This window comes from Anas platyrhynchos, chromosome 11 (genome assembly GCF_047663525.1).
Source record: "Anas platyrhynchos isolate ZD024472 breed Pekin duck chromosome 11, IASCAAS_PekinDuck_T2T, whole genome shotgun sequence".
Classification (NCBI taxonomy): domain Eukaryota; kingdom Metazoa; phylum Chordata; class Aves; order Anseriformes; family Anatidae; genus Anas; species Anas platyrhynchos.
Genome location: NC_092597.1, coordinates 24763973 through 24780364, shown reverse-complemented (window position 1 = coordinate 24780364; position 16392 = coordinate 24763973). Strand labels below are relative to the sequence as shown.

General features: G+C 69.0%; 3 protein-coding genes across 4 annotated transcripts; 2 read left to right on the top strand and 1 right to left on the bottom strand.

Annotated features, from left to right (window-relative positions):
• The first annotated feature begins 155 nt into the window (after window positions 1–155).
• ANPEP (alanyl aminopeptidase, membrane) lies at window positions 156–9304 on the top strand. Of its 2 annotated transcripts, none has more exons than XM_027466576.3 (21): window positions 156–432; window positions 3365–4284; window positions 4482–4624; window positions 4701–4837; window positions 4915–5041; window positions 5185–5339; window positions 5413–5526; window positions 5690–5833; window positions 5952–6017; window positions 6166–6231; window positions 6422–6594; window positions 6692–6768; window positions 6887–7020; window positions 7103–7158; window positions 7254–7401; window positions 7545–7636; window positions 7817–7924; window positions 8003–8170; window positions 8245–8385; window positions 8531–8612; window positions 8852–9304. In XM_027466576.3, the coding sequence occupies exons 2-21, from the start codon at window positions 3686–3688 to the stop codon at window positions 9002–9004; spliced, it is 2883 nt and encodes a 960-aa protein (XP_027322377.2). In that variant the 5' UTR covers window positions 156–432; window positions 3365–3685; the 3' UTR covers window positions 9005–9304. The 2 variants fall into 2 exon arrangements, with proteins under 2 accessions (XP_027322377.2, XP_027322378.2); XM_027466577.3 differs by lacking the exon at window positions 156–432 and adding an exon at window positions 1531–1679.
• Window positions 9305–10535: 1231 nt separating this feature from the next.
• Window positions 10536–11507, bottom strand: LOC119718056 (mesoderm posterior protein 1-like; the record flags this gene model as incomplete). The annotated part of the gene is made up of 1 exon (XM_038185146.2): window positions 10536–11507. A coding segment is annotated over exon 1 (972 nt), but the record flags the coding sequence as incomplete, so codon positions are not given.
• LOC106015023 (uncharacterized) lies at window positions 11330–15886 on the top strand. The gene is made up of 2 exons (XM_072043491.1): window positions 11330–15282; window positions 15696–15886. Exons 1-2 carry the CDS (start codon window positions 14398–14400, stop codon window positions 15756–15758), a joined length of 948 nt encoding a protein of 315 aa, XP_071899592.1. The 5' UTR covers window positions 11330–14397; the 3' UTR covers window positions 15759–15886.
• The last annotated feature ends 506 nt before the right edge of the window (window positions 15887–16392 follow it).

The window sequence follows — 16392 nt, the reverse complement described above, 5'->3', positions numbered from 1 at the left end:
GAGCTGGGCAGCCGTTTCTTCATCGCTGCCAGCCCTCCTCCTCCTCCTTCTCCTCCCAGCAGCCGCCCGAGCCACGCGGTGGTGGGACGTGTCAGGGGTGGGACGTGTTGGGCTGGGACGTGTTGGGCTGGGATGTGTCGTGGGCTGGGACAGGGCAGCGAGGGGCTCAGCACGGTGCCGCCGTGCTCCAGGCAGCCCGGGTGTGGGGGGGAAGGGGGCGATGGGCAGGCAGCCCCGGCTGCTCTGGGCTGTACCCGTGCTCCAGCCCAGCGCTGTGGTGGTCAGCAGCGCGTGCCTGGCCACACGTGATGATGAACCACTCGGGCACCTCCGGTAACAGCTCCGTCCTCGCCGCCCTTTCCTGTGTCCCACCAGAGCTTCAGCCCCGTGGGTCTGCACGACGCCGAGGGCCGTGGAGGCTGCTGCGGCTGGGTGAGTCCGGCTCCTGCTCCGGCTGCTCCCTTGTCCCCCCTGCGTGCAGGGCAGGGAGAACGGGATGGGCCAAGCTCCCTGCCCTGGCCCCGACCCGGGAGGGCTGCAGCCCTGAGCCCAGCAGCGTGGGGACAGCCCCGGCTGGGATGGGGCAGGGGTGGCCGTGCGAGAGGAGAGACCTCAGGAGAGACCTCGCTCCTGCTGCCTGGGGCAGGGCTGCGGAGGCAAGAGGCAGAGCTGGCCCCAGCCCCTTGGCACTGGGAGGCTGCTGGGGGCTGGCCCGTCCCCGGCCAGGCTTTGGCACCGACGAGTTCCCGGGTTCCCCTGAGCTCAGCCGGGGCTTGCTTGTGGGAGCACGTTCCCCGCTCCGGCCTCCCTCCCTGGCAGTGCGATGGAGAGCAGCAGGACAGAGCCTGGCACATGCCCAGCCCTTCTGCAGGCACCTGCACACCCTCGACAGGAGTGTTTAACCTCTCCCTGCCACGGACAGGGGGAGACTTCTCCCCCGGCCAGGGAAATCCTGCAGGGTCAATGTTCCTGGGGTGCCCGGGTGCACTGCGTGCCGAGGGGCGCACAGCCAGGCTGTTGCTGCTGGCGGGTGGTGGCTTGTCCCCTGGTGGCTTGTCCCCTTCCTTGCCACCCCTAGGGACGAGTGTGCTGGCAAAGGCCGGTGTGAGGGAGGGGACACTCGGCAGGGTGCTGGGGGGCTCTGGGGGCTGGGCAGGCAGAGGTGTTTTGTCCCTGGCAGCGGGGCACGGGGGTGCCCAGGCTGCGCAGGGCCGGTGGGCAGCCTCCTCCAAGCAGTGCCTTCCTGATGGGGCGGCGGTGGCCAAGGTGGGGCCTGCAGCTCGCTGGCATCCCCGTCTGCCCTGGGGGGCCCCGGTGTGCCCAGACCTGGCAGCGCCTTCCCCAGGCAGTGGTGCCTCGCCCCGTCCCTGTGCCGGTGCTGTGCCGGACAGCCCTGGCACCCCGGCTGGGCTCTGTGCCGCGGCCCCCCTGCACCATGCCGTGGCCCCCCAGCCCTCCGGGTAGGGGCGGCCAGCAGCACAGGGGTTAAGGTGCCGAGGAACGGTTCAGGTTACTTCCCTTGGAGCACGAGGAGGAAACTTTCCTTCCTACTGGTGCCTGAACTAGCGGAGCAGAGAGCCCAGGCAGGGCGCAGGCAGGGCGCAGGCAGGGCGCCTCGATGGCAAGGGGGCAGGCGGGAGCCCCAGCACCTGCTGCACCCCACGGCTGAGTGCAGAAAGGTGGGTGCTGGGCAGACCCCCCCGCAGGGGCTGGGGGCCTGCCTGGGGTGCCCGTGGGCTGGGCTGGGGGACCAGGGGCTGCGCACACGCAGGGGACACAGCGGGACCGTGGCGTGTGGGACGGGGTCTGGCAGCGTGCTCGGGGCTGTGGCGCTCATGTGCATGGGGGCTGCGGAGCACGCATGTGATGGAGGGGCTCCGGGGGGGTGAGAGGTTATGGAGTGGGCGTGCGGCTCAGGAGAGCTACGGGGAGCTGGGAGCTGTGTGTGCACCCTGGGGCTGGAGGTGGTGAGCAGGGAGACCCCACACCGCTGCCCGCCTGTGCGCTGTGGGCAGGGACCCGTGTGGAGGTGGGGGCTCTGCGGGGAGGCTGGGGGCTGCGTGCACTGGGGAGGGGGAGATGGAGCAGGGGGTGGTGTGGGGTGGTGCAGGCAGCCGTGCTGGGCTGGGAGCGGTGTGTTGGGGGGCTGCAGTCTGCAGGTGAGAAGTACGTGGGGTTGGGCGCTGGGGTCTGCGTGGGAGAGCTGGCTCTGCAAGGGCACAGAACAGTGGAGGGCGTGTGGGGCTCCCCCGGTCTCCAGGGTGCCATCACAGCCATGGCTTGGGGTATGTTGTTTCCTGATCCCAGTTCCCAAAGCCAGGTCAGGAGCCTGGCTGTGCTACAGGGGGTGGAGGCTGCCCAGACTGTGGGGCCGGTGGGGCTGTGCAGGGCAGGGGTTGCCGGGGGACGCTGCAGCCTCCCAGGGCTGCTCTGCCAGCTGCAGTGACGCTGGGTGCATCTGGGTGCTTATGGGGACAGGGCACGGTTCCCAAAGGACACCTCTCACCCTCTTCCCCGGTCTGCCCCTTGCCCTGTCGTGCCAGCTGCCAGCAGAACCAGCCTAGGTCAACACCACTGAAGGAATCAGCTCCTGGGAAGTTTCTGTTCCCAGCGTGAGATGCAGAGCGTTTCCTCTCCCCACCCCACCCTGCACGGGGACTTTACTCCTTCGCCTTCTGCTGTGCCCGCAGAAGCCTCTGGCAGAGGGCAGTGGGACACGGCCTGGGGGGGCTGGGGCTGCTCTCCCCTGTGAGGGCAGAGCCCAGGGGACAGTGCACAGGCGACGTGCATGCCCCTGCCCCATGCACCAGCACGTCCAGCCCCGGCACCTTTGCTTGGCTCCCAGCCAGGGCCCCCGCTGGGGAGTGCAGGCAAGGCTGAGCCCCCGGAGCCCCCCAGCTGTGTGTTTGGGACCCCCAGCTCGCCAAGCACACAGGATGCTGGGTGCCCTGCAGCCGGTCACAGTGGGCACGTGCCAACCTCTGCTGGGTTCGTGGGGCTGGAGTTTGAACTCCCAGTGCACACCAAGTAACACAAACCTGGACTTTGAGAGGGCGGTGGGCAGGGCAGGCTCCCCTGAGCACGGTCCCAGGCTTCCAGCCCTGCACCACTGCGGACCCCCGGGCTGCAGCGCTGTGCCCTCCTGCTTCTCCCTGCTGGTGTGGGGAGCCCCGGGTGGCTGTGCCCATGCCGGGGGGCCGATGGTGGCTCCCACCCCTCAGTGCTTGCAGACCCTGCCACGTGAGGGTGAACGGTGTGGTGCTGAGCACGAGCCTGGGCTTGGTACTGGGGCTGCCTGCCTGCCCTGGGGCAAGGTGGGGACGTGGTCGCCGGCTGTGACTCAGCTCTGTCCCTCCTTTTGCAGGGCCAGGCCAGTGCCCGGGAGGGACGCCAGGAGCCCTGGCCTGTAGCTGTGCCCCCTCCCGTGCTGCCCATCCCTGCTGATGCAATCCTGAGCTCCCGGTTTCGCCCCAACAGCAGCAGCACCTGGGATTAGCGCTCCTGCGAGGCTGGGAGGTGGGCGGGCAGAAAGCTCATCCCAGGGGCTTGTCACCACCCCGCGCCTCATGGTCGTTTAATCCTTCACCCATTAACTTGGACTAATAAACCCTGGGGGAGAGAGAGGTTAAAAGCCGTGCCTGCCGGGCCGAGCGGCCTCTGTGAGCGCAGCTCCTGCAGCCCCGCCATGGCGGCCGGGTTCTTCATCAGCAAGGCCGTGGGCGTCGTGTGCATCGTGCTGGCCGTGGGCGCTGTGGCCACCATCATCGCGCTGTCCGTGGTGTATGCCCAGGAGAAGAACAAGACAGCGAGCTCTGGCGGTGACACCAACACCAACACCACCACCACCTCGGCTCCTACCACCGCTGCCCCCAACAACCCCTGGAACCGGTGGCGGCTGCCGACAACACTGAAGCCTGAGCTCTATGACGTGACCCTGCAGCCCTTCCTGACGCCCGATAACAACAACATGTACATCTTCAAAGGGAACAGCAGCGTGACCTTTACCTGTGAGGAACCAACCGATCTCATCATCATCCACAGCAACAAGCTGAACTACACCATGCAGGGGGGGTTCCACGCCTCGCTGCGGGCGGTGGGCAGCACTGAAGTGCCCACCATCACCAAGACGTGGCTGGAGACCACCACCCAGTACCTGGTGGTGCAGCTGGGCGGCATGCTGACGAAGGGCCAGAGCTATGTACTCTCCAGCATCTTCACAGGGGAGCTGGCTGACGACCTGGCGGGCTTCTACCGCAGCGAATACGTGGAAGGAAATGTCACCAAGTAGGTGGGGGGCACGGCGGGGAGGTGGCTGTGCGTGCTGGGGAGCCCGTGCCCTCATGCACCGTGGGCGCAGGGTGCTTCTGCATGCCACCCTGAGCGGGCAGGCTGTGGGGTGAGCGGGGGGACCCCGGCTCCCTGCAGGGTGCAGAGGGGGCAGAGACCCCAGGCGCTGGGGTGCTGACAGGGTTTTCTCGCAGGGTCGTGGCCACCACACAGATGCAGGCACCCGATGCGCGGAAAGCCTTCCCCTGCTTTGATGAGCCGGCCATGAAAGCCAACTTCACGGTCACGCTGATCCACCCCTCTGACCACGAGGCGCTTTCCAACATGCCCGTTGAGAGTGAGTGGGGCAGGGGGAGCCTGGTGCTGGGGCAGGCAGGCGGGCGGGCTGACCCGCGTCCCTCTGCTCCTCGCAGGCACCGAGGAGGTGCAGATAGACAACGAGAGCTGGAACATCACCAGGTTTGCCACCACTCCCAAGATGTCCACCTACCTGCTGGCCTTCATTGTCAGCGAGTTTACCGAAGTGTCCAACAACTCGGAGGAGGTGCTGGTAAGCCGGGCACGGGCGCCCTGCACCCAGGGCAGAGCCCAGGCAGCGCCTGAGCCCGGCACCGTCTCTCCTCTCAGATTCGCATCTGGGGCCGCCCCCAAGCCATTAGTGAGGGTCAGGGTGCCTACGCGCTCCAGGTGACCGGGCCTATCCTCAAATTCTTCGAGCAGCACTACAACACGGCCTACCCGCTGCCCAAGTCCGGTGGGTGCTGGGGCAGCCAGGGCACGGGGACCAGGCTGGCAGAGCTGCAGCCATGTGTGGGTGGCCGCGTCCTGCTGCTGGCTGCGGGGCAGGCGGCCGCTGCTGCTGGAGCAGTGCGCTGACAGCACCCCTCCATCCCCCAGACCAGGTCGCCCTCCCCGACTTCAACGCGGGTGCGATGGAGAACTGGGGGCTGGTGACCTACCGGGAGAACTCACTGCTCTTTGATGGCAACTACTCCTCCGTTGGCAACAAGGAGCGCGTGGTGACCGTCATTGCCCATGAACTGGCTCACCAGGTACCCGCCGGTCCCCCTGCCCGCCCCCGCTGCTGGCGGTGCCCGGCCGACACGGTGCTCTGCTCCCCGGCAGTGGTTTGGGAACCTGGTGACGCTGCGGTGGTGGAACGACCTGTGGCTGAACGAGGGCTTTGCCTCCTACGTGGAATACCTGGGCGCCGACTCAGCGGAGCCCACCTGGAACATTGTGAGTGCTGGGGCCGGCGGGCACGGGCATGGGACACGGGTATGGGGCGTGGGGCTCAGGCACGGGCACCTCTTGCTGCCCGGCACCCCAGGGGCTGCCCCGCTGCACGAAGGCCACTGGGCCTGAGCGGGGCTGATGCGGGTGCCGGCGCTCGCCCCTGCAGAAAGACCTGATGGTGCTGAACGAACTCTACACCGTGATGGCCACCGATGCCCTGACCACGTCCCACCCGCTCTCCTTCCGCGAGGATGAGATCAACACCCCAGCCCAGATCAGCGAGGTCTTCGACAGCATCGCCTACAGCAAGGTGGGAGCTCAGCGCGCACCAGCCCGGGGCGCGGGGGGCTGGGAGCGTGGGGAGCCGGGGCAGGGGCTGTGAGGAGGCACGGGGCCGTGCGCCCGGGTCTCACCTGCTGTGTCTGCAGGGAGCGTCGGTGCTGCGGATGCTCTCCGACTTCCTCACCGAGGACGTGTTCAAGGAGGGGTTGCAGGTGAGGACCTGTCGGTGCCGGCTGGACACCGGGCGCCTGTGCGGGGTGGGCGGCTTGGCAGGCAGCCTCTTGGAGGCTGGTGCCTCCCTGGGCGCCTCCGCCTGGGCTCTGCCCCTGCCCACGAGTCTCCCCCGCTGCTCTCCCGCAGTCCTACCTCCATACCTACGCCTACGGAAACACCGTCTACACAGACCTGTGGGAGCACTTGCAGAAGGTATGAGGGAGGTGTGCTGCTCTCAGCTGCTGCCTCAAACTCCCCCAGCCCCTTCCCCACCGGGGCTGGGCAGGATGGGGTGCTGGGTGCTCGGTGAGGGAAGCAGCACCTGCTGAGCCCCATGCCACCAGCCCCCGTGTGCAGCCAGCCCCCGTGGCGCCAGGGACCCACAGCCAACTTTTCCCTGCAGGCTGTCGACAACAGAAACGTCTCGTTGCCCGGCAATATCAGCACCATCATGGACCGCTGGACTCTGCAGATGGGCTTCCCCGTGGTGACCGTCGACACGACCACTGGCAGAATCCAGCAGAAACACTTCCTTCTGGACCCCACCTCCACGGTGGAGAGACCCTCCGATTTCAAGTGAGTGTGGCTGCGAGAATAGTGCCGGGGGGCACAGGGAGACCGGGGGGTGCAGAGGGTGAGAAACTTCCCTCTCTCTTCCCGTTCCCTGACACAGCTACACCTGGATTGTGCCCATCACCTGGATGACATCCCGAACAAGCGGCAGCAGGTACTGGCTGGTAGAAGTCTCAGGTACGGCGCTGGTGGGGTCTGGTGGTGGGGATCTTGCTGCCACCTCCCCTGCCCTGCTGGGTTTCGGGGCCTCCCCAGGTCACAGCGGAGAGCAGACCTCCCTCCTCTCCCCTTTCAGACACCAACTCCACCTTCAAGGTGGACAGCTCTGACTGGCTCCTGCTGAACCTCAACGTCAGTGGCTATTTCCGCGTCAACTACAACCAGGAGAACTGGGACCAGCTCCTCTGGCAGCTCTCCGAGGACCACCTGGTACGCGGCACTGGGGGTGGGCACCCGCTCCCCGCACCCCGTGCCAGGGCTACCCAGTGACACTGGCTCTGTTCTCCCCCAGGTCATCCCTGTGATCAACCGGGCGCAGATCATCGACGATGCCTTTAACCTGGCCAGGTGAGCAGCGCGGCAGGGCAGGGATGAGAGGCACGGGCAGCGGAGCCAGGCGGCGCGGGGCTGGGGGTCTTCACACTGCCCTGTCCCTGCTGCAGGGCCAAGTACGTCGACGTGACGCTGGCCTTGAACACCACGCAGTTCCTGAGCCAGGAGACAGAGTACATGCCCTGGCAGGCGGCGCTCAACAACCTGCAGTACTTCCAGCTGATGTTTGACCGCAGCGAGGTGTTCGGGGTGATGAGGGTGAGCTGTGCCGCCTGCCGGGGGGTTCGGGCCCCGCAGACCCCACGCTGCAGGATGGGGACTGAGGGCTGGGTCTGCGCCCGGGGCTGGGGTGCGAGGTGCTGCCGGTGCTGCCCCGCACTGACCGCCCGCCTGCCCTGCAGAGTTACATCCAGAAGCAGGTGAAGCCCCTCTTCGAACACTACAAGAATGTCACCGGGAACTGGACCGACGTTCCCCCAGGCCTGATGGACCAGTGAGTGTCGCACGGCTCCGCTGCCTCGCCAGACCCCTGGCATCTCCCCAGGCGCAGCGGGTGCTCACCCCCACGTGTGCGGGGAGGAGGCGCAGGGTCCTGCCCGTGGCCTGGCACTGGCTGGCTGGTGTCTGGCTTCCACGTGCCCAGCCCCAGCCCCATGGGCTCCTCTCCTTCCAGGTACAATGAGGTCAATGCCATCAGCACAGCCTGCTCCTACGGCATACCTGAGTGCCAGGAGCTGGCCACCAGTCTCTTCCAACACTGGCAGAACACCGACAACAACACGTGAGTCCCTGGGGTGCCCCCACGGCCGGGCTGGGCACGGCGAGGGCTCCCTGTCTGAGACGCCTCTTTCCCCTGCAGCATCCACCCGAACCTGCGCTCTGCCATCTACTGCAGCGCGGTGGCCACGGGCGGTCTGGAGGCCTGGAACTTCTTGTGGGAAAAGTTCCTGGAGGCCCCCGTCGTGTCCGAGGCCGACAGGATCCGCGCGGCTCTCGCCTGCAGCACTGAGCCCTGGATCCTCCAGCGGTGGGTGCAGGGGCCGGGGTGAGGGCCAGGGCTCTGCTCGCACAGCCCCTCACCCGGTGGCTCCCCCCCCCCAGGTACCTGGAGTACACCATCGACCCCACCAAGATCCGCAAGCAGGATGCCACCTCCACCATCAACAGCATCGCCAGCAACGTGGTGGGGCAGTCCCTGGCCTGGGACTTCATCCGCAGCAACTGGAAGCTTCTTTTTAGCCAGTGAGCACCACATGGGGGCTGGGGGAGGGCAGAGGGGCTGGGGGCATCGGTGGGCTGGCTGTGCTCCCGAGCTGGGGGCTCCGTCCCTTCCCCCTGCTTGTGCAGCCCGCAGCCCCCGGCTGAGCTCCCCTCTCTGCTCTCCCAGGTACGGGGGTGGCTCCTTCTCCTTCTCCAGGCTGATCCTATCCGTGACCCAGCGGTTCTCCACAGAGTTTGAGCTGCAGCAGGTGAGGCTGTGCCCCGGCAGGGTCTGTGTGTTTGGGTGGCTGCCCCCCAGGCTCCCCACGGCCGGGTCCATCTCCGTCCTGCCGCACCTTGCAGCCCTGGGGAGGGGGCGGCCGCCTCTGCCCCTTGTGTGGCCGGGGGTCCGAGCAGCCGCTGCCCTGAGCTTCCCAGCCCCATCGGGGGGGAGGATGCTCGCCATGGGGGTCCCTGCACCAGTTCCAGCCCCTCTGTCCCCCCGCAGCTGGAGCAGTTCAAGGCAGACAACCAGGACATCGGCTTCGGGTCGGGTACTCGCGCCCTGGAGCAGGCGCTGGAGAAGACGAGGTCCAACATCAACTGGGTGAATGAGAACAAGGCGTCTGTGCTGGCCTGGTTCACGGAACACTCCCAATAACCGCGCCTGGCCCCGCACACCTTCCTGCACGGGGCAGGCGTGGGGCTCGGCACGGCGCTCGGGCACCCGCTGCTCTCGGTGGCCACACTGGACACTTGCCCACTCCAGCCCCCTCCTACACCCACCCCAAAGCGCTTCTGCCCGCGCCCCCGGGGCTGGCCCGGCCGCATCCTCTGCTGCCGGTGATGGGAAGGGGCCGCTGCCCCCGGCAGTGCCCGGCACCTGAATGGTGGGCAGGGATGGGTGAGGGCCGGGGCTTGTGCCAGGCCTTAGCTCTTGTAAATAAAGGGACGCATGGGAGCTTGGGCACAGGCTGTGGCAGCGGGGTGTGGGGGGCACGGGCTGGCCCAGGGGGCTGACGGGGGGTCAGGCAGGAAATGTCCGGGACCCTGCAGAGCGCGAGGGAGCGGGGAGGCAGAGCCCTGGGCGTTAGGAGCCCGGTGCTAAGTGGCTCTGGGGGCTCTGCGACGCCAGCGCCCGGCCCCTCCGTCTGACGGCTGCGTGTGAGCTCTCCTGCTGCGCTCCCGGGGGGGGCAGCACGGACACGGCAGCCTGCGAGCCTCAGCCCCAAACCCTCCCCTGGGGCTTAGGCACAGAGAAGGGATGGGACGTGGTGGGCAGGGGGGCAGTGGGGCTGGGGAAGCCCGGGGTGGGGGTCCCCTCCATCACCCCAGCTCAGGGGGTCTTTGGGGTGGGCTGGGACTGGGCGTGACTGGGTGTGGGGAGGCGATGGCTGAGCTTTGTCCCTCCACAGCCCCCCCGGGGTGCCCCAAGCTCCTTCCCATGCTGGGGCGCAGCACGTGGGATCCGCACAGTAACGAGACGGGGCAGCGCGGTGCTCAGCAGCTTTAATGAGGAGCCCTTCCCCAGCACCCCACGGCGCTCCGTGGCACCGCTGCACCATTCCCCCCCCCCCGTGCTTCCTTGCCGGCCGTGGGCACAGGATCAGCTCCACCACCCCCAGCACCGTGCTGGGGCGCAGCTGGTCAGGATGGGGGCTCCAGGAGTGTCGGAGGAGAGGAGCAAGTCCGGGGCTGGGCTGCCGAGCTGTGCAGAAAGAGCTGTCAGAGGAGCTGTGTGCGACACCACTGTGCCCCATGCCCTGTGCCCCATGCCCTGTGCCACGCGTCCCAGGCTGCCTCTCCAGTGGGCTCCACTTCTTTCTGCCCCCCAGCCCCCCAGTTCAGTCGTCCTATGCAGCCTCCCCAGTCATGGCACACATCATTGCTGGTGCACTTCTGCCTGCACCCTGCAGGAGCATCCCCCCGTCCTGTCCCGTCCCCATCCCATCCCATCCCATCCCATCCCATCCCATCCCATCCCATCCCATCCCATCCCATCCCATCCCCATCCCCATCCCCATCCCCATCCCCATCCCATCCCATCCCATCCCATCCCCATCCCCATCCCATCCCATCCCCATCCCATCCCATCCCATCCCATCCCATCCCATCCCATCCCATCCCATCCCCATCCCCATCCCCATCCCCATCCCATCCCATCCCATCCCATCCCATCCCATCCCATCCCCATCCCATCCCACCCCACCCCACCCCACCCAGGGCTGTGCTGCCAGCCTGCTGTCCCCGTGTGGCGTGGTGCAGGAGCAGAGTGGGGAGGGAGTTGTGCGTACCTGGGAGCCATGCGTGGGGGGGCCAGGGACCCCCGTGGCCGTTACTCCTGCCCCGGGAGGCTGGGCAGGGGCCGAGGGTTCCAAGCAGCAGGAGGGAACTGTCCCGGGGCCTGTGGCTGCTGCACAGCTCCAGGGTGGCTCCAGCGGGGTCACTGCTCCGAGGCTGCACAGCGGTGAGGACCAGGACCCCGAGACTGAGCCAGGGGTCCCGTGCAGCGCCGGGGGGGTCTCCAAGGCCAGGCCATAGGAGGGTGACCCCCAGGCCCCCGTCCCCATGTCGGGAGCCTCCTGCAGTGCCAGGGGGGGCTCCATCACGGGGGGTGACCCCCACACCCCCATGCCGGGGGACGAAGCGTCCCGCGGGGCCGGTGCCGGGGGGGGCTGGCAGCAGCCCAGGCCCTGGGGGCAGAGGGGGCAGTGCCGGGGGGCCGCCCCCCGCCGCCGGGCCAGCGCCTCCTCGCTGAGCCCCAGCAGGGCCGAGAGGTGGGCGATGTAGCGGATGGCGAGGCGCAGGGTCTCGATCTTGGTGAGGCTCTGCCCGGCGGGCGCCAGCGCGGGCGGCAGGTAGTGCCGCAGCCGGTGCAGCGCCTGCGCCAGCCGCCTCATCCGCAGCTTCTCCCGCTCGCTGGCGCTCTGGCGAGGGCCCCCGGGACCCCCGGCACCCTTCCTGCCCACGCGGCCCCCCCACCGCCCCAGCTCGGCCCCGCCGCACGGTCTCTGGCCCCGCAGGGGGCACGGGGAGGCGCTGGGGGGCTCCGCAGGCAGGGCTGGCGAGGTGGTGGCGAGGTTGCCGAGGTGGTGCCGGAGCAGGGCTCGTCCCGCCGGGGGCTGCAGGCCCTGGGGCAGGAGTGGGGCCGGGGACCCGGCCATGGCTGGGGTCCTCTCTGCCGCCCGCGTCTGGGGGCACCCCGGCAGCCCCGGCTTTATGTGGGTCCGGGGTGCGAAGTGACACCTTGGTGGCCACCCGGAGGTGTCAAAACCTACAGAGTGCAGGCTGGGGCCGGACCGGGAGCCTGGGAAAGCCAGACCCATTTGTGGAGGTGTCAGTTCTGACTCCTCTGGCCCTTAATTGGCACTGCCTGGTGCTGGGAAGTGTGCAGGGACCAATTCACACGGTCGTGAGAGATGCTAACGTGCCGAGCAGCCCTGCCAGCGCCCGCACCGCCCGGTGCTGTGCTGCGAGGGGCAGCGGGGACTTGAACTTCTCCCGCAGGACACCCCCAGCATCCCCCCACAGCCCCTGCCCCTCTGCACAGCTCCCAGCTCTGAGCTCTGCGTGTCCTGGGGGCGCTTCCACCCCCAATGACTGCTGTGAGGGGCAGGAGGACGCAGGGGTGCCCAGCCAGGTGAGTGCCCAGCCAGGTGGGTGTGTCTGGCAGCCCCGTGTGCCCCCTTCCTGGTCGAGGCTCCTGGCCCCCGGCCCCCAGCCCTGGCCGAGCTCCATCCCTGTGCCCTCACCACGGCTGCCCCGCAGCGCAGCGCTGGGGGGGGGACCCCAGCTCCCCCAGGGAGGGGTCGTGGGCGCTGCCCCACGGGGGGGCTCTGACCCCGCGCCCAGCACTGCCGTGGCACAGCCGCGCTTCAGCACTTGTCTAAACACGGAGGGAAGTGGGAAGTGACTGCCCAGCGGGGCCGCAGAACTCATTACCCAGGAGATCATCAGCTAATGAGAAACAGGAGGGGGTCTGGGAATGGGAGGGGAGCAGGGAGCGGGGGGAGAGCCATCAGGGGGACGTGCAGGGAAGGGGCCGTGCCCCCGGCTGTGCCCATGGGTGCAGAGCCCTCCACTGAGCATCCCTCTGCGCTCCTTGGGCCAGAGCCCCCCGCTCCCCAAAATGCCCCAGCCCTGCCCCAGCTCCAGCCCTGCGGCCGGGCTCTGAGCATGGAGAGGTGGCTGTGAGTCCGTGTCGGCTGTGCCCTGGCACGCTCGGACCTTGGACGGGGCAGCAAAAGGGCATTTCCTCCAGCGAGGGCAGAGGGGTCAATGACATTAACTCCTCCTCGTTCACCTTTTATTCCTGCAGCGTCTGCAGGGAGATAACTGCGCTTTTACTGCCGGCGGTGCCAAGCTGGGGTGGGGCGGGCGATGGGAGGCGGTCACCTGGAGGGGGCTCGGGGTGCAGCAGGTGCCGGGGTGCCCTGCAGCGAGGTGCCCCTGGGCTGGGCTGCTGGGGGTGCCCCGGGGTGCTCTGAGTGGCACCGGGGCTGGGCACGAGGCGGGCTTGGTGCAGTGGGGATGGAGGGGGGGGAGCGCCTGTCCTGGCAGTGCTGGCACTGCTCAGCGCCTGGGCATGGTGGGACCCGCACAGTGTGGCTTTTATGGGATGGAGATGTCCCTGCCCAGACCCTGCAGCTGCCTGGGGTCTGGCCCCGGGTCGGTGTGGTGAGGAGTGGGGAAACGCAGGGAGCAGCGGTGACCACTAAGCAGGACTTACATCTATGTCATCGCCTCCACGCCACTGCTTTTCCAGGGAAAATCCCATGACTTTCATGTGACCATCGGGAACCAGGAGCCTGCTGGTGACAGCGCTGCCTCACCCGGCCCCATCGCCTGGGGAGGGTCAGCCCTGTGCCCAGCACTGTGCCCCCTGCATGGGGGCAGAGGGGCCTTGAACCCCGGTGTCTGGGGGCTCTGCACCCCCCGTGTCCGGGGCCATGCACACGGCTGCACCCCGTGCTGCTCACCCCAGTGCACGGCCAGGCTGTGCAGCCTGAGCTTCGGGGGCAGTGTGGCAGGGGGCTTGCAGCCCTCTCTGGGACGCAGCTCTCCCCCCTGTCTGCCCCGGGCTCTCTCCCTGATCTGTTTTCCTTCCCGCAGCAGTGCTGGGTTTCCCTGGAAACCTTTACACCCGCAGGGAGCGACCCCTGCACAGGGCCTGGGAACGCGGCGGGGGGCCCCCTCCCAGCCCCCGGAGCCCCCGCCAGTGGCCGGGACGGGGCTGCATGTGCCGGGAAGGGCCAGGGACCTGCGGGGCCGTGCTCGCTGCCACCACCCCTGGGTGCTGCTCCCGGCGGGTGGGGAGCAGCACCTGGAGGCTGGGGGCTGGGACTGGGGGCTCAGAGCTGCTGCAGGGTCTGGGGGAGCAGGGAGGGGTGCGGGGGGCGGCACAGAGCCCCCACGCTGTCAGTCACAGCACCGGGGACTGCCGGGCACCAGCCCCTGGCAGGAGCTGAGCGGCTCTGCAGGCGTCAGGGCTCATTAGTGTGAGCATGTGAAATGCCATCAGCCAGGGCTGCGGGGACCTGGCCAAAGCCCGCTGCCGTGCCTGGCACTGGGGGGGGAGCGGGGCCTGGCCCCCAGCCTGGCCACTCACAGGGGAGGGGGGTGCAGGTGGGACGGTGCCGGGGGTGCTGTGCTGGGCACCGTGCTGCTCGGGGACGTGCTGGGGACATGGGGATGGGCTGGCCCTGGTGTGACTGCACCTGCACCCCCCTGCGGACCCCCCTGCAGACCCCACAGCGCACACCCTGCTGCTGCTGGCCCTGCTGCAGGGCCCGTGCGGGTCCCAAGCTCACAAGGACTCCTCCAGCCGGTGCCGGTGCCGGTGCTGGGTGAGGGATGTCGGGGGGGTGGGCGGCACAGAGCAGCCTCACACCGCTGGGGTAAAATTCGTCACCCGTGTGTTCAAAGGCTGGCTGCGCCTGGCCCCCCCCCGGCCTTTGAAGTGCTGCCGACGCCGGCCATGGAGGTGCCACTTCACACCTCCGGCTCGGCATAAAGCCCAGGCACCGGGGGCTGCCGGCACTCGGCCCCGCAGCCATGGCTCGCCCGGCAGCCCCTGGCCTCCTGCTGCCCACCACGGCCTCGCTGCAGCGCTGGGGCCTCTCCGCAGCCCCAGAGCCCGAGGGCTACAGCAGCAGCTCGCCCGCACCCTCGCCCGACTCCTGCGGCCTCTCGCCTCCCGCCGCTGCCCGGGGGCCTCGCCGCGGCTCCGCTGCCCCCCGCCCGCGGGGCGGCCCCGTGGGCAGGAAGGGTGCCGGGGGTCCCGGGGGCCCTCGCCAGAGCGCCAGCGAGCGGGAGAAGCTGCGGATGAGGCGGCTGGCGCAGGCGCTGCACCGGCTGCGGCACTACCTGCCACCCGCGCTGGCGCCCGCCGGGCAGAGCCTCACCAAGATCGAGACCCTGCGCCTCGCCATCCGCTACATCGCCCACCTCTCGGCCCTGCTGGGGCTCAGCGAGGAGGCGCTGGCCCGGCGGCGGGGGGCGGCCCCCCGGCACTGCCCCCTCTGCCCCCAGGGCCTGGGCTGCTGCCAGCCCACCCCGGCACCGGCACTGGCCCCGCAGGACGCTTCGTCCCCCGGCACGGGGGTGTGGGGGTCACCCCCCGTGATGGAACCCCCCCTGGCGCTGCAGGAGGCTCCCGACGTGGGGACGGGGCCCTGGGGATCACCCTCCTATGGCCCAGCCTTGGAGACCCCCCCGGCGCTGCACGGGGTTCCTGACATGGGGACGGGGGCCTGGCCGTCACCGCCCTACAGCCCCCCTGTGGGGACCCCTCCGGAGCTGCACGGGGCTCTCGTCTCCTCCTGGCTGCCCCTCCCTCACTGCGCAGGGGCAGGGACCCCGCCGGACCCCCCCAGCGACCCCATCCTGGACGCAGGGCTGATGCTGCCGGAGGCTGCGGATGCAGGGACAGCCACCCAGGTATGTGCACGGCCACGGGGCTGGGGTAAGCACGGATGGGCCCTGGCAGGGGGCTGGCACGGGACAGGGCACAGCCTCTCCGGTGGGCTTGGAGCACCCCTGAGGCAGTGTGGGGCTGGGGTTGGGGTCGCAGCAGCGTGGTCAGGGATTGGGAACGGAGCCCTCGTCCCCTTTCCCTTACAGCGGGTGCATGTGGGGCGCTCGGTGCCTTCCCCTGGTCCTGTCCTCCCCAGTGCCACCCTCCCCGTGTCTGTCGGAGTCCCACCAGCAGGCACAGACCTGGGGCCAGGCTCCTGCAGGTCCCTGAGCGGTGCCCTCCTGGCGGCTGTGCTCTGCCAGCCCCTGTCCCCGCTGCCCCGACATCCCAGCCCTGCCCTGCTGGTCCCCATCTCACCCACTCTCTCTCCCCGCAGGACCTCTCCGCAGATCTCCTCTCTCTCCTGGAGGCTCTGCTGCCGCCGCAGCCCCAGGACTGACCGGGGCAAACCCCAGCTCCTCGGAGCCAGAGCCACGCAGCGCCTGGACGCCTGTGACCTGGGGGGCTCAGGGGACGCGTGTTCCCCCTTGGACAGCTGGGAGGTGGGGGGGACGAGGCGCCTCGTGAGCCCGGATCCGAGCTGGCTGTGCCAGGCTGGCTGTGACTGTACATAAATAAACCCTTTTGCCCACCCTGTGTGTCGCCACGAGGCCGTTCCTGCAGCAGCTGCTGGGCATGGGACGGCTGCGACCTGCCTGGGACAAAGTGCTGAGTCTGGGGCCAGGGGAGAAGGGCTGAGGTGGTGAAACCGCTGCTCCACGCTGGGGCAAGCCTCGGGGCATGGGCAGGAGCTCCGAGCATCACCATGGGGCCAGGGACCACGACACAGCTGCTGCAGCATCTGGGAAAGCAATTGCTGGGAGGTATCAGGAGAGACACCTCCTGCTGCATGCCTGGCGGCACCGCGGCTCCATCCTGGGGCTCCGTGAGGGCTGAGCATCGCCCCCCAAACATGGGGCTTGTGGGGCCCCCACACCGCAGGGTTACACGGGGTGCTGGGGTGCCGCAGGGTGGGGGCTGCACGCCGGCAGGCAGGGCACCCTGCAGGTGGGGGGACCCCACGGCCATGGGTG